Source organism: Drosophila mauritiana, chromosome 3L (genome assembly GCF_004382145.1).
Source record: "Drosophila mauritiana strain mau12 chromosome 3L, ASM438214v1, whole genome shotgun sequence".
NCBI classification, from domain to species: domain Eukaryota; kingdom Metazoa; phylum Arthropoda; class Insecta; order Diptera; family Drosophilidae; genus Drosophila; species Drosophila mauritiana.
In genome coordinates this window covers 21,140,079-21,162,674 of record NC_046669.1, presented here as the reverse complement: position 1 = coordinate 21,162,674, position 22,596 = coordinate 21,140,079, and the positions used below count along the sequence as shown (strand labels likewise).

Below are 22,596 nucleotides of genomic sequence, written 5' to 3'. Positions count from 1 at the left end.
CTCAGCAAGAATTTGTCGCAGCAACAAAAGAGAGTAAGCTGCTAAACATTGCTTATCCGCCCCTTATTTTTTGTTAGAGAGGGAGCTTTTCGTGAGAGCCGAGTCTATTTAAGCTCTTGCAAACATTTATTTCTTTTTATACTGAATCTTACCCGCGTTGCTATTGGTTCCCTCTGCGAATATTTGAAAAATACAGCGGAAGTCCTTTATATCCGATACATTGCGGGGTAAAACAACACGCATATCTTATTTAAAATAAAAGTGCGTTTTCGTACGTTTTTTGGATTCGCGACTTACCAACGCCAACGACTTCAGCTTCCCGCTTTTCTAACGGCTTTTCACGGGCGCCGCCGTCGCCGCCGTAGCCACCAAACAAACAATAATAATGAAAAGCGCCAGACAAAAAGCTAAGAGCAAATTGGCCGACCAGTATTGTAGTACGGCATTTGTTAATGTTAAGTGTTGACTTCGGCCGAAGTCGCATCGCGTAAATGTTTGCGTGTCAATTGACTAGGTTTTCTGGGCTCTGAAAAAAGGGAGCCGCCGCGTAGTGTAATAAAATCAAAATAAGTTGAAAGCAAAAAATACCTAATACACACGCACACACTGGATCACGGGAGCGTCACAGTGTGTGTCAGTGAGTGTAGGTGTGTGTTTATGCGCAGGCGCCAATTCGAGTTTCTGAGCATTAATTGCTTTTCGCAAAGTACTTCGCAATACGATCGAATGGTAGGTGTTAACTGGTTTTCATCTCTATATTCAGTTTTCGGAATATTTTTGTGGATTTTCTTGGATATGTTTCTTTGTCAACAAAGAGTATGCACCCACGCATCGATGGCTAATACCGCGCTCCTCCCCCAAATCACCACCCGCACATTTACTACGCGCGCTTTGTCGGAAAGCTCCGTCTCTGCGACGGCGTAAGCTTTTTCTTTCATTCAAGTCGCCGCTGCTGCAGTCGTTGCCGTTATGCTGTGTGAAAGTTAATTCCGTTTACTATCGGCATTCATCATCATCGCCACCCACCTACTCAAACCACCCATACTCCGCACTTTTTACCGGCTTTTTGTGCTAAGCATTTAAGCGGTAATTGACATGCATTTGCCGATATGTGTTGACAGATAACCACTGTTATCATTTGTTGTTGCAATTTGCCCTTTTCCTTTCCCTTTAAAAGTGTGGGAGTGTGCGGTTCAGAGGGGTGGGGATTACTATAAGACCCTAGAATTTCATTTGCATACTGTGCTTGGGTTTCAAATTTATATAATTTTTGCCATTTTGGAGTACAATAATTATCTTTAGGGGTTTCGTGTTAAATGTGCTTACTGCACTAATAAGACCCATTATAATAAAACCACCATGTGAATCTTTAAAAATCGCCCTACCTCATTATGAAAAAGAATCGGTAAAGCACGTTTTTGAGTAAAAGTATTGCATGCCGAAGCATACTGCATATGTATGTAGATAAAGATATGAGGTAACTGACCTTCTTATAAATAAATTACCAAATCATAAGGAAGTTGTGATTTAGTTTTGATGTTGAAGTAGTAAAGCAAGAAGAAAAATATTTACGAAAGTCTCTGAGTCTTTGTTTATTTACGAAAGTCTTTGCTCGCTTTTAAAATCGAAATATGCCTATATGGGGCTAACAAATTGGACTAGAAATAAATTCTCTGAAATCCCTTAAACATATGTCAATTTTAAAGGTCTTAGGTAAAGATAAGCGAACTAATTATAAGCGGTACGCTTTCCAGGATCACTTTCATATTCAGCGTATGAACTACGTTTTTAGAAAAGTGTAATCCGCTTTTTGGCTTAACATTCTCCTGCTTTCTCTAACAGTAAGGAAACCAAATTTCGTCAACTTAATCAGAGCGACGTGCAATTACGTGCATTAGAGCATTTCCACTTGGTCCATCAGCCCCCGGCTCCACAAATCCCCCTTCACCATCTTGTTGGCTGCTTAGTTCCCTTCTTGGCCCGGTTCTTGTTCCATTTGTTTCCGTTACCTTCTGTCATCCCTTGTGCCTTTCAACAGCTCACCGAAGCGACTGAGTGGCGACGGTATCGTCGGGAAATATCGCACTTGAATTGCTCTTAATGAAGCTGCATCACATTTTGCATTTTATAAAAAGGAACACTGAGAAAAGAATCGTATAGGATTACATTGGGTATTGGCTAGACCCCTTTATATTAGCTACTAGTTTTTTTTAAGCTACAATAAAAGATAAATTATACAATTAGATTTTTTCTACTTTAGTTTACTTTACTTTTTATTTGAGTTATTCACAGTAAGGTACCAATTTGCCTCTGTGCTGGCAGTGAATGGAGTGGATTCATTTGTGAACATGGAGTGGTTCAGTGCATTGCCATTTCTTTTTGAACGTGAGGAGATCCACTTGCATTCAACAGACAAATGAGTGAAAATTATGCCAAGACACTGGCAATTAATAAGTGAAGAACGGCAACGTGAGCCTCCGCATTCCCTTTCCCCCTCGAGTGCCGCTTGACGTTTGTCTCTGGCCACCTGCTGTTAGCCGCCCCTTCAGTGATTACAGACACTCCGTACACCTTGTAGCACAGTCCCATTCCCCAGCACCTTCAATCCGAACGTCTCATTTACATGCTCGCATTGGGAGTGTTGAGTGTTTGCCTACGGCCGTACATAATAATCCCCTGGTCGCTCTGCACTGCACGAATTCGGTTGGTTGCATTGCAACATGCAAACGTGTCGAATTGCCGCTGGGAATCGGGTTGGTATCTTGATTTGTTTTTAATGAGGCTCCCCAGCGCTAGCTGTAATTGATAAAATAAATAATTGATAATTCAATGAAATATTTGGGAATTGTTTGCTTAGCAAAATTTGCATACAAATGAATCTTTGCACGTAGTGTCCAATCCTTAAAGGAAACTCACATTCTTTTCCTAATAAATGCAATCTTATAATCGTTTGCCTATAATTTTAATCACATGTGTGCTGTAATATCCGAAACAACTGTTCGGTTCAATAATGCATATATTCAATTAAGTTTTAGAAAGAGCTTTTCTTAATCTGTACTAAGAACTATCCGAATTATTTGTGAAGCTCCATTTTCGTCTAGTTACTAGCAATTGCTATTGGCTTCGGACCACTACAGAAGGTCACCACATAAATGAGGAGACATGAATTGGTTCTGGGATTGAAATTGGCCAAACACCAGAGCTGTGGCCATAAAACCATCGCTCCCCAAAAGTCGATGCACACGCAACCACCTCACAATGGGAAATATGACCACTTTTTCTGGCCAAAATTAATAGCTCGAGGAACGGAGAACGATATTAGGATAATTTTTTTTTGCATTGGGTTACACTAGCACATATCTTTTTTGATACCAAAAATTGTGGGCGTGGATAAAAATAAAATCAAATTAATGAAACAATTCAGCAACAGCTTCTGGTTTAGTTCTGCAGAACTAAACATTAGTCAATTATGAATGCATGCATTTAATATTATCTTAATCGACCGACTTTCATAAAATAGGTTTTGGCCAAAAAAAAGGGGAAAATTTCCACATTGTGCACCCCACTGCACACACACACAGACAAAATCCCGCACTCTACAATCGATATAAACGCATTTTCATAATTAATCAATGCTGAATAATTTGTCAGGCGAAGTCGGGTTATGTTGTGGCACTGAGTGCGGTGAAGGGGGAAGGCTAGTCCGTGTGGGCGGTGCTGTATGTGCTAATAAGCAAATCTCGGAGGTTTGTTTTGGCTTTTATCGGTCGCAGTGGCGGCTTTGCGGTGAACACATGAAAAATCTATCTATCCGAATCCCACACACATGAATGGCAAACTGACAGCATGAGGCCAGGTCAACTGTGAATGCCGCATTCACACTGGGACACAAAATGGCGGTAGTAAGGGTCTATAAATAGGTGTGGAATTGGGGATTAGAGGAACCATTCCATTCATTGTTGGCTCAGTTATAAGTTCAAGGCTAGTGAGCTAAGTTTTGTTTTGGAAATGTCACTTTACTTGCTAAAATCATACATTTACATTATGAACTTTGGCTATTTAATAAACAGCTGGTTGATATAAAAATATGACCCCAACGTGTTATGAAATTAAAACAAATATGTTACATACTATATAGTTGTACAGAAAATATTGAATACGATCAGAGGCAGCATGTAAAGCCTTAGGTTTAATATAAAATTACGTAGAACCCAATACATCTCGACGTGATTACCAAACTAAATATACTGTATTAGCTAAGCAACGCTCCTAATGTTTTTTTTTTACTATCAGTTGAGTTCTCGTTCTCACATTACAAAAATAACTAACAATACAAATCTCTAGTAACTAAATGGCAAAACCAACAGTGCATACGGCTTTTTGGTCCACAGTTCAAGTGTGTGATGCTGTCCGTGTGTGCGGCTTGTTCTGGGAATTATGTGTATTTAAAGATCATTAGTGCGCAATTTATATGTAGATATTCCGAGTATACGTACGTAAATGCGTATCGATTTCCACCAGTTGAGCGGTCTGAGAGCTTAATGCCAGCACAACGTGTGGCGGCATTGTTAAGAATGATTAAGAGGCTTCGATGGCATCAGCGGCTAGGAGGTGGAAAAGGTCGAGGGGCTGCAGGCTGTCGAGGCTGGGGAGGTCAAAAGGTCGGGAGGAAAGTGCGCTGGGGCGGTGTCAAGGCCAAGACTTGTGTTCCCCATGTGGGTTTTACCTTAATCGAAGCTAAGCCAAATGTGGGGCCAAATGACGAAAAAGGCAGAGCGGTGGGAACGGTGATGAATTGGCTTAAATGACGTTAAATAACCATTAGAAAAGTCCTTAGTTATATATATTTACGTAATATTTTGTGAAGGTGAACTGTTTCTTGTATCAAATATCTAGTTAGAACGTTCCCGAACGCTTATGGCACCTACTGAACTAATAAAGGGTTAAGTGTCATCGTTTTAGGTGAGGATTTACTTTCGAAATATTTAATGAAATACAGTTACGAAGCACTTTTCAGTTCGTTGGACACAATAGTTTGAAATTGATTTTTCCATTAACATTAAACGATTTTCACCTGGGCTTTTCTCCTCCCATTTTCCCAGGAGCACCAAAGTATGCAATAAAAAATCGCTCCGCATTTTAAACGACCATTCAGCATGGCCTTTCTTTCTCCGCCAACCATCCGCAATATATCGTTGTCAATTTGGCCGATAACGATCAAGATTCCATTAAACGTATAGGAGACCTTTCCGCCATCAACCGGCGCAAAATTTTTGCATACATTTTCCATTTAATCGCAGGAACCTGGATGGTTCGGATAAAAAGAATTTAATGCAGGGTCGCGGCGGGAAAGGATGCGGATTAAATTAATGTGGGGAAACAATGTGAGGGCGCCAGTTGTTTCCACTCGCTCTAATGAAGCAACGTTTGCACACCGACACGCATACCCACACGCATGCACAGTGCCACACATACACCCACACGTCCGAAGAGCGGAGCAAATAGCAAAAATTCCATGGAGCTTCTGCGGCGCGAAAAAGAAGCCAGAGTCGACCATAAATATTTTTCGAAATAAATTCTCGTTTACAAATTATGATTTTATGACTTTTTGATGGCCCTGCCACAGGACCCACACTTACGCAATTCCCGCTTACACTCACACACACTTACGCAGGGTAATATATTTCCGCCCGAGAGAAGGAAGGAGTGTGCGGCCGAGGCCGATTCGAAGGAAAAACGCGTTACGTATTTATGGCAATTCCGCATTGGGCTGCTGCCGCTACTGCTTTATGTATCGATACAAAGGACCTCCTTTTTCGCCCATCACCAAGTTTGCATTAAAAAAATTGGCACAAAAAACAAAGCGAACAAATCGGACAAAAAAGCCAACGCTTGAAGCGGCGCCAAAAAAAGTTATTACACGAAAGCGCGAAAAAATTCTGTTCGAGTTGAATGCAACTTGCATGTGTGTGTGCCTGTGTAGAATGTATATGCATGGGTTGCAGCAGCTGCTGCCACTTCCCAGCATTCGTGCTCAATTTTTTGGACGATTTTCGCGCTGCCTACTTTTGGGCGCATAATTTATGACCGCCCGGCATTAAATTAGCCAAAGCGCAGCATGAAAAAGCGACGTCCGGCGCTTATTAGGCGATGACATGGACTGGGGCTTAAGGGAACTGAGGGCCTGGAGGGGATCCGATTGCCGGGGTGTTCCGGCCAAAAGGGCGTGACACACATCCTTACAAACAGTCCAGTCTCCTTTGGGCCAAGCCAGCGGGCCACATTTTTTCGGTCTACAGCGGGGTACTTTGTTATAAGTATATTTGTTATAAAATATTTATTTTAGATTTATATAGCTTTCTAGCAGTATGCTAATACGTTGAGAACAATTGAAATTGCTTGAATTGTTATTGTTATTATTTGTATAAAACCAAAACCAATTCGCTTTACAGTAATTTATGAACTTGGAAATAAAACTATCGGAATCGCGGTAATATTTTAGGAAACTTATTTATTTTGATTATGATTTTATGTATCTATTGTGTTTTGGGACGATTTCTTTTTATACTTCTTTAGAGGATATCTGGATTTTAGACAGTTGCAACAATTGAATACATATATATATCAGTATTTATGATCATTACTTAAAAAACTAGTGTCCGTCCGTTTGTTTGCAAAGTTGTATCCAGTTTATCTTCATGAAATGATATTCTAGCTAGTACAATATAGCTGTTGGAACAGGCTAAAAATAAATTGAAAATTCTAGTTTTTGACCATAGAGTGTTCTTTATAGATATATACTGCTTTCTTAATTTATAATTATTTCAGCAGAGGCTATGTATTCCCGTTTATTGTTCGTTTTGAATGCAATGAATGAATGCATTTATTTATTTATTAATTATAGTTAGGAAATGCTTTATTCGAATCTAAGAAAAAAATAATTTTGCATACAATTTCAAGACCTTATAATATAGTTTTACAGTCGCCTTATTATAATAATCTAAGTAAATATAATATTATGGTTAAATGTTATTCGGCAATTATACAAAAGTCGGGAAGGCATTTAAAATCTATTCTAAGTTTTTTGAGATCGCCTCAACAGCGCGGGTATAACTTTTGAAAATTCAGATTGCATTTTTTGGACATTAAATTTAAATTTAATGAGAAGCGCATGGTTTAACCCCATTTAATTTCCACTATCACTACCTTACCAGTCTCAGAAGACAGGCCTCGTGCGTCCTTAAAAGGATATATTCATAAACGCCCTGAGTTCGCTTGGGTCTGTTTACTTACAATTATGAGCGTGTTGATGACAACGTTGCCAGCGCCCTCGTCCTTCGTCTCAAGCAGTCACACACTTGGAACTTTTTTGTTTTATGAATTTCGCCAAGTCTTCGAAGGGGCCTTGGGTTGCGGCATTGCAATAATAATTACAAATGTTGCACAATAAATTGCAAAGTAAACAGACTTGGTGACAGCAGCACATTCGAAGAGCAGCAGCAGCAGAAGCAGCAGAGCAGGGGCAAAATTACTTCCTGCTGAATCGTAGCGGAAATGTACATACAAATGGCACTCACACAGGCGCAATCACAATCACAGAAACAGGATGTGTCTGACTGGAGCAGTCCTTTTCCGGTTGAGAGCGTGAGCACGAAATCGAATTGGATGCTGGCTTCGCACTCCTCTCCCTGCATTCTGGGGAATCCCCCTGCGTGTCACGATGGCATCTCTGCCAGGACTCCTGCTCCTCGGAGACTGGCAACTTGTCAAATAGAAAATCATAGAAAAAAGTCCCGCGGCGGCGACAAGATGCGTTATTGCAGAACTCCGAGCGGAAAACTGTTGCACTGCGGCCGCCAAGGATGTGAAAGGATGTGGCCGAATGTCGAAGGATGTGTGCTCCAAATGGCACGGGTTTTTGCATTCCCGTCCTCGTTTCGCCACCTCCACTCCTAAAAACACTACTATATTCTTGACTTGTCGGAGAATGCAATAAATCCCCTGGACTGGCAAAACAATGACAAATGTCCTCTCTTCCGCTACGCATTTCTGCCTCCGTGTGTGTCATCCGCATGCCGGACATTTAATTTGATATCCGCTTATCGCCAGCCATTCCCCTTAGCCTCTGTCGTCTGCATGTCTAACTGAAGATCCCATGGAGTTCTGATTTTATCTTAGTGGCCCACCTGGGTACGGCAGTAATGTGTATTTCTCTAATGACACAAATTCAACTGGTCTATTTCCATTACATTCGTTTAATGGCCACAGTAAAAATTGAATCGCTTATCTTCGCAATTAGTGTTATTTGACTTAGCATCCGTTCAACTGTCACAATGTTAATTATGGCCAAATACCAACAAATTTTGCTAAGCCTATATTTTATCAGCCACTGCAAATTAATAAATTTCATATGCAGCAAGAAAGCCTTTTATTGCTATGTTATTTTAAATTTGTGTCTGCAATTAATTGGAATGCCACAAATTGCGGATTTATTAGTATGGGTCACATGAAAAAATACCAATTATTTTGCCTAAACAAAAAATCAACATATCCATTTTAGAGTCGCATGCAAAGTTTTAGCAATAAACATAATATTTTCTTATCCTTTCAGCCCTTTTAGGCGACTGCCATGTAGAATCACATAACAACAAAGTGCATTTAAAGTCAGAAAGGAATCATGGTGGAATCCTCGAGTCTGGGGAGGACCCCGCCGGCGGCCCAGCAGCCCATTCCGCAGCAGCACTCCCCTTCGCCATCTGGACTGCGATGCGGCAACATGGAGACGCGTGTTCGCGGCGCCTGGTACCGCGTCCTGGTCACGCTGGAAACGGACTTCCTGGCCGTCAGCCTGGACGAGTCCTGTGAGGCGGCGCAGCCATCGAACGATGGACAGTCTACCACCTTGAATGGAACCTTGGGGTGAGTTGCGGTCTATAAGGAACAAAAAAGCATGGGACACGATTATTTCAAAAACATGTTTGGGTTTTTAAGGTTATTGTTATTGCTTTCAGGACTAAAGGTTTTCATTTAATTTAAGAACTCCTCGACGTCATTTAACTAGAAAGGTGCAAGTAGCAAACGATTATCGAGTACATAGCACCTGCTTTTGTCTTTAGAAACATTCTAATATTTGTGTTTTTGGGCTGCCAGCACTTCTGTTTCTCATGAAAGATGTTGTAATAGTTGTGGCCACGCAGTAGACTGTATGTCAATATAAATGAATCATATCCTTAAGACTGCTAAGATCATTGCTGACTGTCTATTAACCATTACATACAATGCCAATTTGCGGTAAGCTCAAGATGCAATCATTATTTTTTCCCACAGAAGCAATCACAGTGGCGGAGGAGGCGGTGGCGCAGGCGGTGGTGGCTCAGGTGGAGGTGGCCAGAACGGCACCCTGCCCAGTTCCGCATCGCTACAGGGTATGAATATCCAGGATACAGAGCTAGACGGCTCCGCTAGCAACGACAATGGGGACCGCGATCCTTGCCTGAACAACAACAACAATGCTGGCGACGGCGGCGGTATGGATATGTGCGACGTACCTGACCATGTGGCCAACCAGAAGCGGCATGTGCGGATCATCAAGTCGGACAACAACGGCCTGGGTATCTCCATCAAGGGCGGCCGGGAGAACCGCATGCCCATCCTCATCTCGAAGATCTTCCGGGGCATGGCCGCCGACCAGGCCAAGGGACTCTACGTCGGCGACGCCATCCTGACCGTCAATGGGGAGGAGTTGCGGGACGCCACCCACGACGAGGCGGTGAGGGCCCTCAAGCGGTCCGGTCGAGTGGTGGATCTGGAAGGTGAGTACACAACGATGATACATTTGTTACTCCCCTACCAAAATGTCAAATTGTTATTTGCGTAAAACATTTCGCACACACGAAGTCGGAAAATGGGAAAGGTGGAGTGCCGAAAAAGGGGGAGCTTAAAAAACGCGAGTCAAACTAAGAAGTAAACTATGAGTGTCATGGCGAACAGTTGGGCACAGTGGGATAGATTGAGCATATGTAGACATAAAAAAATTATTGTCTTTATTGTTACTAGGAGAAATTATGGCATATGGAACTGCTAAATATTTCTTGGATTTTATTCCATTCCAATCCGTTTTATTGATATAAATCCTTGTTTAGCTCAGGCTTAATCGCTGTTCCCTACTACGGACTAGATCCAACTCAAAATGCAGATCCCCCTCAGTGACAATAAATTTGAAGTATGTTTTGTCTGCGCTTGTTTTTGTGATAAATTACGTCTTTAATTTTCCTCTCCCCCATTCTCAAACCAGCACAGATAATCTTTTACAAACTTGTTCAACCGTGATTAATTGACCGACAGTGGGGATTCTTTTTTGTCCTGTTGTCGTGGCACCCGTCCCATGGTGGTGAAGCGAGCTGGAAAGGCGGAACAGAGGGTTTTAGTGCAAATACATACGTGGGATTACTCAGCAAAACATGCGAGTCACTGCCGCAGCCACTGCGACTGCTATTGCCACTGTTGCAGCTGGGTCCTGTTGTAAATCCCCCAGCATCCAGCTCCTCTTTTGCCACGAGTCCCCATTTTCCCACCACTCCACTCTTGTTGACTGTTAGCTGTTGACTGCCGCTAGTTGCGCTGGTTTGTTGGCTGGCTGGATGGCTGGTTGGTTCGTTCGTTGCCTGGTTTGTTTGCCCCGGCTTGGCAATGAGTAATGAGAAAAGTTTTCTTTCCATTTGATCAAATGGCCCAAAAATACATAGCCGCTCCTTCTGGGCGGTACACCAACGCCCATTGGCGTCGAATGGCAAAAAGCGAGAACGATTCTCGTTGAGCAAGGTTGGGCTGCAGGGATGCTGGGATCCTTGCAGGCTACGCACTGCATTCTCAACTGTCTCAGTAGCTGGCACGCAGGAGCTGGCAGACATAAATATAGCAAGGGTTTTCTGTGGTGAAGGTGGTGGTTTGCAGCAGATCGAAATCGGAAGCAATTATCAAGGTTTGCTAATCTATAGGAAAAAATAGTGTTTACAAAATCTTTTAGTGTTGGGTGGTTATTAAAAAGCCCTTTTTGACGATTAAAGGCAAAGATACAATTAAAAATTAAACTTTCAATCGGAATCACAAACTTGTCGATAATTGGCTCTCCTCTCCCGCTTAACTGCAAGAACACATTGGGTTTTGGCTAGTGTTTTGGCACTGCGAACATCCACATGATACTCTAAAAAGCGATACACGAGTCCCAGGCCTGATCTAATAACAAGCCAAAGACACAATCACACCAGCACATCATCATCGTAATCATGAAAATGGTCAGGCGAAGCTGGAGCATCGTTTCCTGTTCATCTCCATTGAATTGTGTTTTGCTGCGATCCGCTCGACTCCTGATTCATAACACAATAAACAATAGTAAGCATCAATTAGGCGATGTATGGGTGGGATGTCCTTGCGCACACACAAACGCACGCAGTGCCCCGCAAAGCGGCAATCCTAGACACACCCACTTGTGCATCCTGTGGGCGTGACCCAATCACATGCCAAACCATTTGGCATAAACAATGCAATGAGCCGTGCACGAGAATTGTGCTGAAACAACTTCCTCTTCGAAATGATGGGGAAATGGATGTAGTCGGTGCAGGAGTTGGAGTTCCAGTAGGAGTTGTAGTGCGGAAGACCTTTGACTCAGCCAATTCTATTTCTTGGCATACACATTTCCTGGGCAGATGCCACAGTTAAACAGTCGATTTAATTAGTTTATACGAGAAATCCTTTAAACATCTATAGAATTTCCAGCTATATTATATGAAACCGTATATGAAAGTTAGATATAAAATTCTTCAGTTAAATCAGTGATTTAATAACATTATTAGTCCTTGTATATGAAAATGGGGAAAGTTTGGGATCTATTTTGATATTTAAAACAAGTCAGATATTTCATAATTTCTTAGGTAACAACTCGTAAATATTCGTAAAATAAGTGCCAAATAACCGCAGAAAAATTCAGTAGAAACAAGTACGTATATTTTCGTTCAAATAATCCCCACACGTGGACAAGCAAGTGAAGCCCTAAATCCGCCTCAGTCGTTCGCTCCTCAGGCGCTGACGTGGCTGCTCTACGGCAAGGATGAGGCGACCAAACTGTGGTCCCCTGGCGCCCAAAGGCAGCAGGATCAGGCGACCACTGGAGAGCTCGTTGGTCAGCGCCTCCTCCGCCGCCGCCTCCTCTTCAACCAGCTCAACTTGCGACTCCTCCAGATCCAACTCGTTCTCGGTCTCGCTCAGCTCAGGCACTCCGTAGGTGGCGGCGGGTGGTCCATAGGCTCCAGCCGGGGTGACAGCCTTGACCGCCGCCTCGGGCTCATCGTCCTGCGACTCCGCTTGGCCCAGGGCAGGGACATCAGCAACGGGCTGCTCGCCACCAGCAGCAACAGCGCCATCGGCGGCAAAGTCCTCGACGGCATCCAGGGAGGGGGGCTGAAAGTCGCGGGCTGGCTCCTGGGCCACCACCACTACGGTGTCCGGCTCCAGGGGATCTTGCTCTTCAGGGGCTCCGTACGTGTTGGCAGGCGTGCGGATGGACACATCCAAATCCGCTTCCGTCTCCGCTTCCGGCTGCTGCTGCTCGGTGGTGCTAAGTGGTTCGGTATTCTCCAGGGCTTCCACTTCGCTGGCAGACGTGGTACTGGTGGTGGTCAGTGGTTCCGTCTCGAGCTTGGGCTGCACTTCACCGGGCAGATTAAAGGGAACCCTGGGGCGGAAGCCAGCTGCCGGATAGGGTGTGGATGAGTACTCCACCTGGCGTTGACTCTTCGCCCGACGCTGTGGCATGGCGGAAACGGCGGAGAGGGCCAAGAGGCACACGGCCAGAATCAGGATGGGTTGGCTCTTCATGTTGATTGGTGGACGAGTGCTAACTGTTTGTGCCCGGCTGCTGTGGGTGCCTCCTATTTATGCGGGGAGTGCCACCGATGCTCCCATCAGAATTCAGTAACGGTCGCAAGGTCGCCTTCGCCGGGGGTTATGATAACTCACTCGCTCCCAGATGCATAGTACGAATGCGAATTTGTGGAACAACTGACAAACTGGCGATATTCGCGCATTTAAAAACGTATCGTGGCCCATCAAAGCAGCCATCAAGCTCAATGTTAATGTCGCTTTAATATCAACAGCCGACCTGCCCCATCCCGCGCAACTTCAGTTCCATCTCGGGCTGAGCCCTCCAAGACTCACGTCATCGTCTCCAACGTGCCTCGCATGCCGCGCAGCCCAGAGCTCAAGTATGTAGGTATCTGTCCCAGAGTCTGACTCGCATTTAATTTTGGCCAGCGCATGTCCATGCTGAGCTGCTGGTGATACATTTCGCTGCCTCTTCGGGCCCACAGTATATTACAGCCAGCCAATTTCAGCGGCGAAACTATTCTCGCTAAAATTGGGAATAGCTTCGAAGCTCTTGTACTCTCTTAATTTAATTTGTTTTAAAATAAAACTTTAAATAATGCAGTAATTTAAATGAATTAAATTTGTTCTGACAAAAATGAATTTATTTCCGAAAATGTACACGTCATATTTATATGTTATAAATATATTTATTTTTTGCTACTATCTAGATACAATTGATTCTTAATCAATTTTAAAGCTCACTTACAGACAGTAAACAGTAATGAGTATCCATAGCCATTACCTTTATTTAAGCTGATTTGCATTTACATAACCACTTGTTTGTAGACCCACATCCCCTCGATAAACCAATCCAATCAATTAGCCAATTTACCCCGCTCCATTTCTGTGCCCAGAAATTTGCCTTCGCCACTCGTTTTGCTATTGAGTGCGCATTTTGATTTTCGGCTTTCGGTTTGCGGTCGTTTTCATAATTTCGACGGAGTGGAGTGCTCATTAAATTAAAGTGGCCCAGATCTATAGGCACCCAGAGTGGCGCAAATGTAATCACATTTCTAAAGCCCTTGGCCATAAAGGGGCGGCGACAAACTCAGCAGCTCAGAACTGCCCCGCCCCCTTTCCGCCCACCGACTTCGGGCCAGCTCCTGATTCGAACTTCAATTTACAAGTTGGCCAAGTTGTTTGCCAGGCTCCGCTGGCCGCACAACTTTGGCCCGGAGGATTTGCGCACAGGCAGTCTTATTGTAATTTAAATAAGGCGCGGAACGGGCGGAAGTCGGGGGGATCTGCAACTGGGGAACTGGAACTGGATTCCAGCTCCGACTGCCAAATGTCAGCGAGAGATTCCGGAGAATCCGACGGAGGAGGCGACGACAGTTGGCTTTGCTCGCCTTCGCCTCCCAGAAGTCCATTAGCAATGGTTTTTACAGCTTGGCACACATTTGCGGACTCACCAACGAAACCCCCAAACCCAAACCCACCAGTTCCACCTCCACCCAAGTGCCCCCTACTTAACCAACCTGCCCACTTCCTCGCCAGGAACGCGTGAGATTTTACTCGCAAAAGTTTTGTGCAAAGTTTGTTTTAACGCACGATTTGCCGAATTCCGAATGCCGCCTGCTGTTGATATCATATTCCGACCGGCCACGCCCACTATACGGGCCGCCTCTTTGATTTATGCTTTTGGGTGGCAGCTCTGCCGGATTTTCCGGATTTCCTTTTGTCGGCAAAGGTGTAAAAAAGTTTTTTGGCCTGGCTGTGAATTAAGTGGGATAATGTAGAAAGGGCGAAAAGCGAGAGAGCAGAGTTAAATGACTGCGTTTTGTGTAATATTATTATAGTTTGGATGATCAAGAAAAGCTGTACATGCATGTAATGCAAGGAGCTTAGTAATATATAGCATAAAAAGGACATTTTATACTAACCAAAGAGCTGAAGATGGCTAAAAACTTATCATACAAACAACATCGGGGTTAAATTACAAGTTATATTTTTGGCTATAAAATAATATATTTAATTTATGCTAAGAGACAAGAAAGTGGCAGTGCAATAGATCAAAACTACGAAATTTATTAAAACAAGCTTATTCTGTAATCTGTGGCAACTTTTTGCAGATAAAGATTATTAATTCTTACAGCTGCATGAGGGGCAATCCAAAATAAAAAACAGAAACTTTCAACTCCAGGCCATTGAAAATAATAGTAAACTTTGCAAAGAGCTAGCACGGATTAAATAAACACTCCCAATAAATAAACATATTTCATGGGTATTTTCATGAGTTTTTCGTTTGCATTAAAAGCATCTCAAAAATTCGTTTACTCACCATTTCAAGTCATATAGACTTAACCCACATGCTAGCAGCACTTCGCAAATCCTTGACTTTAATCTTCAGTGGATTGTTTGTAAAACCCTATTTATTTGAAAAATGTGAGCGAAAATATTCATACTTAAGCAGCTAACAATTGTGGCCTGCGGTGGTTTTTAGCCAACTTTTCCATAACTCGTTTGTTTTTCTAGCAACACAGCACACATACACACACTCTCAACTTTATTTACACTTAAATGCAAAAATTTGCACAACTTATTACCGCTGTTATTGTTGTTTTTGCTGTTGCATAAAACTTTTGCCGCTGGCAGTTAGGTTTTCGTTTGTCGTTTTTGGCTTAGTTTGCTCTGCAGTCCACTTCAAAAAATCCCGCCCGACCATCCGAAACTCCCCTTTTTTCCGCAAAAGCTTCATCACACTTTGCGCCTGCCGCTATGCAACATTTTTTTATATATTTTATTTCTCCGCTTGTTTGCCCGTTTGTTCGCCGTCGGTCGCATATTTGTGAGTGCAAATGTTTGCAGAGCTGCAGAAGGCGCGGGAGTTGGGCTCTCGCCGTTCCACCTTTCAGAGCACGTAAATGCCGAGCAATTAGCAGGTGGGTGGCCATTGGCCAGGCCCCCTGCCATAGCGCATTACCCATCCGCCGTGTGGCCGTCTGCTCTAATTAGTCGAGCTAAACACACGAATTGAGTCGGACGAACCGCCGCCAACCGGTTGCAACCGTCGGCCGATGGCATTAAGTGTGAAAATTGAATTTCCAAATCACTCGAACGGCAACCGAGGACTACAACAGCAAAAACAACGCCAAAACAGGAACAGCAACGACAACGGCAACAGCAAACGGAAATTGTGCAAATGTTGTGGGCGGAATCCTGAGCATATCAAGTGGGCCGGGATATGGCTTGGGACTTTTCCAGCTAGATATGCGACTCGGGGTGGGGAAACTTGGAAAATGCCCCCGTCCATCACCGCCATAGCACCTGGCATCGTCAGCACCATTTGCATAGTAGTTGCACAGTGGTCTACTCTCTAATGAATACAGCAGAATACAGTAGAACACATCCCATTGTATTTCCTAATTACTTTCGAAATATAGCACGGTATTAAGTATTAAAACTTCGTGCTTCTACAAAAATTGTCGTTGGTATCCACTTATCATTGGTTATTTTATTTAAAATATATGAGTGCTCTATTGTATATAGTTTGTAAGGAACTCGAGGTAGACATAAGTTAAGTACTAAATCGTAAAGCTGTGCCCACGGTTCCCAAGCGTTTGACTCTAGCCGGGGGGGACTTTGGGTGTGCAAATCGAATAAAAATGGAGCGGAAACTCAAATGAATTTATGCCGCAGCGTTTGCCAAGACTTCCGCAGCAACAACAGCAACAGCAGAACCAGCGAAGAAGGCTCTTACTGCGGCTGATTGAATGCTGTGAGTGCATTTGCGAGTGTTTTGCTGATGACACTGTGCCCCTCACCAAACATCCCGTCCTGCATCCATATTCATGCGATAGCGTTTGATTTGCACTGATGTTTACGTCCCCGGTTGGTTTCCTCCTCTGTGCTTTGCAGTTAAATTCCTGCGCGAAGTGACGCCCTACTTTCGGAAGGCGAGCATCATCTCGGAAGTGGGTTGGGAGCTCCAGCGGGCCTTCCTCTGTCCGCTGGGACCGGGCGTACCCACGTCGCCGCCCGCCCCCAAGACGACACCCCGGGCGGATACGCGATACATCCCGCTGCAGCTGACGCATCTGGCCAGGAATCTCAAATACATCGACCCGGGTAATTAGAGATATGTCAGAGATTTATTTAAGAAATGTACAGCATGCTAATTCTTATGATAATATGCAAGTGCACAAAATTGGAGAACGAAGCGATCATAAAGTTAAAGATATAAAACCCTGATAGGTTTAATTGAATATCCATTAGTACTCGAAGCTAATCATTCATCTTTCTCCGCGTTAGAAAACCGGTGCTTCGAGTTGCATTCGCCGGACGGAGTGCACTCCTGCATCCTGCGGGCAGCGGACTCGGCGGAGGCCCTGGTCTGGTTCAACGCCCTGCACTCGGCGATGGGCACCAGCACGCAGCGCGCTTTGGCCGAGGCCAATCGGGCGCTGACCAACCTCATCGGCGAACTGAAGCACATTGGATGGCTGAGCAAGCGGATGAGTGGCGGAGGAAGTTCTGGGAGCGCCGGTGGCGGAGCGGCTAGCGGAGGCAGCGGCACCTCGAACAGCGGTGTAGCCGGCGAGTTGGTAAGTGTAAGTTGACCCAACATCCCAATAAGAGTAACTTAGTAACTTACATATGCTTATGCTTAAAAATAGAAACATTTTATGATAAAAAAATTGGCAATCTCGCTTTCTAACATGTCTAAAACATATGCTCTACCCAACTATTTGAAAAGCAGCTAGTTCTAAGGTGTAACTTTCTTCTATCAACAGCCCAGCGGTCGTTCCAGTTCCGAGAGCTCCGATGAGAGTGACAAGTGGCTGCCCATATTCGTGGCGGTTACGGAGCGTGAGTTCCGGATATACGAGAGTGCTCCCTGGTCGGTGGAGGCCTGGAGTCGGCCCCTGGAAATCTACGCCCTGGCCACAACGCGTCTGGCAGGAGCCGGCAACAATTCCTCCCTGAACGTGAGTATATAACTGACATCGGAACAGAGCAAATATTATACTCGTTGCCATTGAATCGGTTGCAGGGCCAGCAGACCACGGTGTTCTGCGTCCGATGCGGCACCGCCCGCGGGGTGCTCGTCTACTGGCTCCGCTCAGAGACGCACCGGGACATGGCCGCCTGGGCCAGGTCCCTCGTCCAGGGCTCCCACCAGGCGGTCAACTACCAGAGGGAGTTCTCCTTCCGCTGCCTGTTCCAGGGCCGGCAGTGTCAATTGGTTGTGCACATAAACCGAGGCTTCTTTCTGTACGACTGCGGTGGATTCGCTCCAACTACTCCGACGGTGGCCACCGCCAAGACGCAGCTGTGGCAGTTCGCCTTCGACAAGCTGAAGGGTTCCGCGGATGATGGCGCCAGGATGTTGTATTTGGACTTTGGCGAGGACGGAGAGATTGTGAGTGCGTCCGAAAGGTGGAAAATTTTAGTTAATCGCGATCTAATTGCAGGAACTGGACATGGAGTGCTGTCCCAAGCCGGTTGTCTTCGTCGTGCACAATTGCCTGTCGGCCAAAGTTCACAATATCGCCTAGGACGAGGTTGAATTGGAAAGGCAGTCTGATAACTGTTGATGTTTTGGGTGCAATGGAAGTGAATGTGTACTAGGTACAACGCTTATGTGCATATTGTATTGTTTGAAGGCATTATTTAGTTATTAGATTGTTCAACGAAAGAGTATTATTACTTAGTTTATGTGTTAAGAGTTTGTTCTTTTAGGCAATTAACATATCTGAAGACATTTATAAATCGCAATAATTGTTACCTGTCAATTAATACAGATTTAATCAAGATTCTCGCATTAGGCGATACATTTGGCAAACCTCATTTGTAGATCAGCCTAAAAGACGATCGCAAAATATTACGATTCTGTTCGAATTGAAGCTTCTGTTTTGCCTAAAATATTAACATTTACAAGAGTAAGGCCTACCAAAATTACGACTTAGTTAACTTAGCAAAGAAAGTATTAGATAGTGGTAGATGAGTGAGCATTTCGCGCTTCCTGGTGGGTTGGGAAATGGATTAGTTGGATAGGATTAGTTGGAAGACGAATGCAGAAAAAGAAAAGTAGATTTTTTGAAAATAAAAAACAAGAAGCACAAACCAAAAACCGAAAGTAAAGACAAGTAAGACAAAACAAACAACTTTATGTAACTTGTAAGTAGACGTAAACTCATTTTATACGTGTGTCATTTACACAGGTTACCTTCTAAAGTGAAATCGAAAAACGAAATCTAATTCTATGAACTCCACAACATTTGCATAAACGTTGAACAATAATTATCGTAATTGTACTTAACTAATTGTATCTTGAATCTTGTATCTAAACGAAGCACACATATCTCGAGGCCCCGTCATTGGCGTCAATATCGAGCGTTGATTAGGCTCCCAACTAAACTAAACTAAATATAAAATCAGATAGTTACCTAAAAGATACGAGTATATCCAGGCCATTTCGCAATTTTTCCCCACTCTTCATGTACAAGCCATCGATCATATGCAATTATTATACATTTATATCTACATATAACACGACACATACTCATTTTATGAAATTAGAAATTTCGTTATAGACACAAACACACAAAAGAAGAACAACAAAAGTAATGCAAGTAATGACAGAAGTCAATAAGATAATAACAAAGTATAAGACGTACAATATTTTTAACGTAAGTAGTGTTGAATCTTCTATAATAAACTTATATATAAATACTATCAACTATATCGGACTCGTGTTTGTATTTAAATGGAGGATGCGAAATGGGATTTATGATCCCTGCCAAAACTGAATCGATTGCATGCGATTATTTGATGGGTTACAGAGTACGCAAGTTGTGATAATACGGAATAAGATTCACAAAAAAACGATTCGGTTAGAATGACCTAACTTTGACAAGAACCAACCGCAGGAATCCAATTAAAATATGCCAAATGCAATTACTCGAAGTTAACCCTTCAACGAATGTTGTGCATTTTATGCCTGCGAATATTTCTCTGGGTCAGCAGGCAATCAATGAACTTGTAGCCTGTTGCCATTGTTGTTGTCCCAAGACACATTTATTTCCTCCTGTGAGCATGTGTGTTTATATGAATTTATTTTCAATTTTATCATTTCCCATTTAGACGAAAACAAAGTCACCCGAAGAACGTGACCAGCATGGCCAACAGCTGGCACGGTCAAGCCACTAACTTTGCTCATCACAAAGTTAAACCGACAAAACTACACACGCTCACACACAGATACTTTCCAAGGCATAGGCCTTCCCTACAGTTGGGGTCAACTTAATAGATACGAGTTGGTTTTTGTGCGTAACATTTTAAAACAAACCTAACATATAACTTAACTTTCTTCAAATCAAGTCATACTCTATTTTAATATATACAAATTTCTTTAATTGTGATTTTTAATATATTGCATAAACTAATTGGTTTAGGGAGGGTTTTACGGACTCCAGGATAGAAGCGAAGTTTGTTATCTTTACTTTTCAAATAACTGGAAAGCTAGTGCCACTGGCACTACTATTTCAACCTCTGGCGTATGTGTAGTATGCTAGTGTGCGTAACGAAGTTAAAGGCAAGAATGTAAAGTGACTTTTTGGGGCTGCCACTCTGGCCATCGTTGCGGTCAATGGGGCTGTGCGGGGCTTAAGGTGTAACGACCCAGGCCTTTCTGGCCTCCTTCAATGCCGCCACAGACTCGCACAACACAACACCCTCTGGCAGACAGAAACTCACGCCCACCGACGGGCGGAATTACATTTCCGGTTTGGGCCACTTGCGGAAGTTTCGCGTTAAATTAAATGCTCAGGGCTGAAATTATGACAGCTCCCGAATGGGTGGGAACCATTTGTATAAATACGCCCGTCTGGAGTGGACTGCCATCAAATCGTCAGCAAATTGACCAGCGAACATGTGGAAAGGACTCGGTTGTGCTCTACTCTGCCTGGCTGTGGTCCAGGCGGCTGTTATCCGCCCCGAAGCGGATCCGGAGGTTCCGGAAACCACAACTAGTGCGGTTATCCGGGATCAAGAGGGGGATGTCGTCACCGAGGAGGCCACAACTTTGGCGGGTCCTGCTTTGAGTCGCGACGAGGAGGCCAGCATACTGATTGATCCTGCCCCGGGCACTTTACATGAGGATAGCGCTGTGGCGCCAGAGAAGTCCGGGAAGCTCCTGCTGCTCAGTACAACACCCAAGCGAATTCATGAAATTGAGCGCCATCTCGAGGAGCAGGACGACGAGGGGGAGGACAACAAGGCCGAAGTTGAGGTAACCACAACTGAGCAGCCAAAGGAAGCCACGGAGCTAAAGGTGGACGAGGAGGAGGGCGTCACCCCTGAAAGTTTAACCACAGAGAGCAGCACAACTGCGACCACTACCAAATTGTTTGCCATCGACGCCACTCCGGCCGGAGAAGAGTCCCCACCACCGAACGTGGCCATCTCCCTCTCCCAGGACAATGAAAATGCAACTCTATCGATTGCCGAGCAGCCGCAGGTGCCCGGCGACAATAATGCCGCCGTGGAGTTGGCCATCGTGGAGCCGGAGGCCGAGTACGTGCTGGTGGATGGCGGCCACGATGACCTGGACCTCCAGCTGGCCAGCTTCACGCACATCGACAGCGATGCCCACTTGCAGCCGGTTGTGCACTCCGTCGAAATCGTGCCCACCAGCTTCGATGATCCTTTGATTGTCAATTACGTGCACAATTTGCGCTGACTTTCCCAAGGAGGCGTGCCAGGACGAATCAATTAACCCGGCGCGGTGGCCACGCGGACTCTGTTAAAGTTTCTTCTTAACTCGTTTTTGATGACTTTTGTTACCTCTTGAATATGCTTATCGAATGGCTTGATGAATGGCCTTTAACGAAATAAATAGGCCCATATTTTAAGGGCATCTGATTCTTTACACATTTTTAGTCTTTGATATAGATTAACAATATATTAGATATAGATTGAATTGGTGCTGCTCGAATTGGACTTGACAAAAACAAATCTATTCATAAATATGGTACTTTGTATCCAAATTTATTGGAGCTGTCGCTTCAATAGAATGTCGTGGTGAATCCACGAAAATCTCACATAAAATATTCAAAAATATTGCCATAAATGTCTGCCACGAGAACTCCAACCGCTCAACAAGTCCCCACCAGTATAAAGTAGGTTCAATGGTCTCGGCGGATTCACTCCTCCCGTCACGTGGTACAGGGAGCACTCGCATACTCGTTATTCAATTTGAATCCTCCATGAAGACGGCAGTGGAGGGTAAGGGGGTTATAAGCTCCGCCTCCTCCTCCAAAGTCGCCGAACGCCTTTCCGGATGCCACGCACGTTCCACGGTTAAAACTTTGCACATCCGCACGTCAAATTTAATACGGATGTCGGGATGCCGGGATGTCGGGTTGCCGGGGAGAAGAACTCTCCGGCTGACTGCAGATATAAGCTGTCACCATTTGATAGAAAACACTCCTCCTTCAATTGGAAACGAAAACAATATTTAACAAAACATACAGTGACGTTAGAGAAACAAAGTTTGGAACGTGCCACAACTTCCGGCCGATGAAAACGATAAGAGTGATGACGTTATAATTTGTATTCCTATAAAAACTTCCAGAATCTTTGCTGTCAAGTTAAGTAAAACAGCTCGTGGTGCTTGAACGTTCAAATAGTAGTTTATAAATTGAATTGATTTTCAGCCATATACAATAGTAT

General features: G+C 44.1%; 4 protein-coding genes across 6 annotated transcripts; 2 read left to right on the top strand and 2 right to left on the bottom strand.

The window, feature by feature from the left end:
* Window positions 1–145: 145 nt before the first annotated feature.
* Window positions 146–18,974, top strand: LOC117140577 (beta-1-syntrophin). 3 transcript variants are annotated; one of them, XM_033303580.1, is made up of 8 exons: window positions 146–227; window positions 8,612–8,919; window positions 9,328–9,812; window positions 16,780–16,989; window positions 17,173–17,471; window positions 17,655–17,849; window positions 17,915–18,283; window positions 18,336–18,974. In XM_033303580.1, the coding sequence occupies exons 2-8, from the start codon at window positions 8,678–8,680 to the stop codon at window positions 18,417–18,419; spliced, it is 1,884 nt and encodes a 627-aa protein (XP_033159471.1). In that variant the 5' UTR covers window positions 146–227; window positions 8,612–8,677; the 3' UTR covers window positions 18,420–18,974. The 3 variants fall into 3 exon arrangements, with proteins under 3 accessions (XP_033159471.1, XP_033159472.1, XP_033159470.1); XM_033303581.1 differs by having other exon boundaries at window positions 153–729; window positions 17,173–17,465; XM_033303579.1 differs by having other exon boundaries at window positions 153–729.
* Window positions 251–484, bottom strand: LOC117140579. The gene has a single exon (XM_033303583.1). It carries the CDS (start codon window positions 482–484, stop codon window positions 251–253), a length of 234 nt encoding a protein of 77 aa, XP_033159474.1.
* LOC117140578 lies at window positions 12,006–12,973 on the bottom strand. Its single transcript, XM_033303582.1, has one exon. It carries the CDS (start codon window positions 12,871–12,873, stop codon window positions 12,049–12,051), a length of 825 nt encoding a protein of 274 aa, XP_033159473.1. The 5' UTR covers window positions 12,874–12,973; the 3' UTR covers window positions 12,006–12,048.
* Window positions 18,975–20,782: 1,808 nt separating the features above from the next.
* Window positions 20,783–21,755, top strand: LOC117141153. Its single transcript, XM_033304492.1, has one exon. It carries the CDS (start codon window positions 20,795–20,797, stop codon window positions 21,602–21,604), a length of 810 nt encoding a protein of 269 aa, XP_033160383.1. The 5' UTR covers window positions 20,783–20,794; the 3' UTR covers window positions 21,605–21,755.
* The last annotated feature ends 841 nt before the right edge of the window (window positions 21,756–22,596 follow it).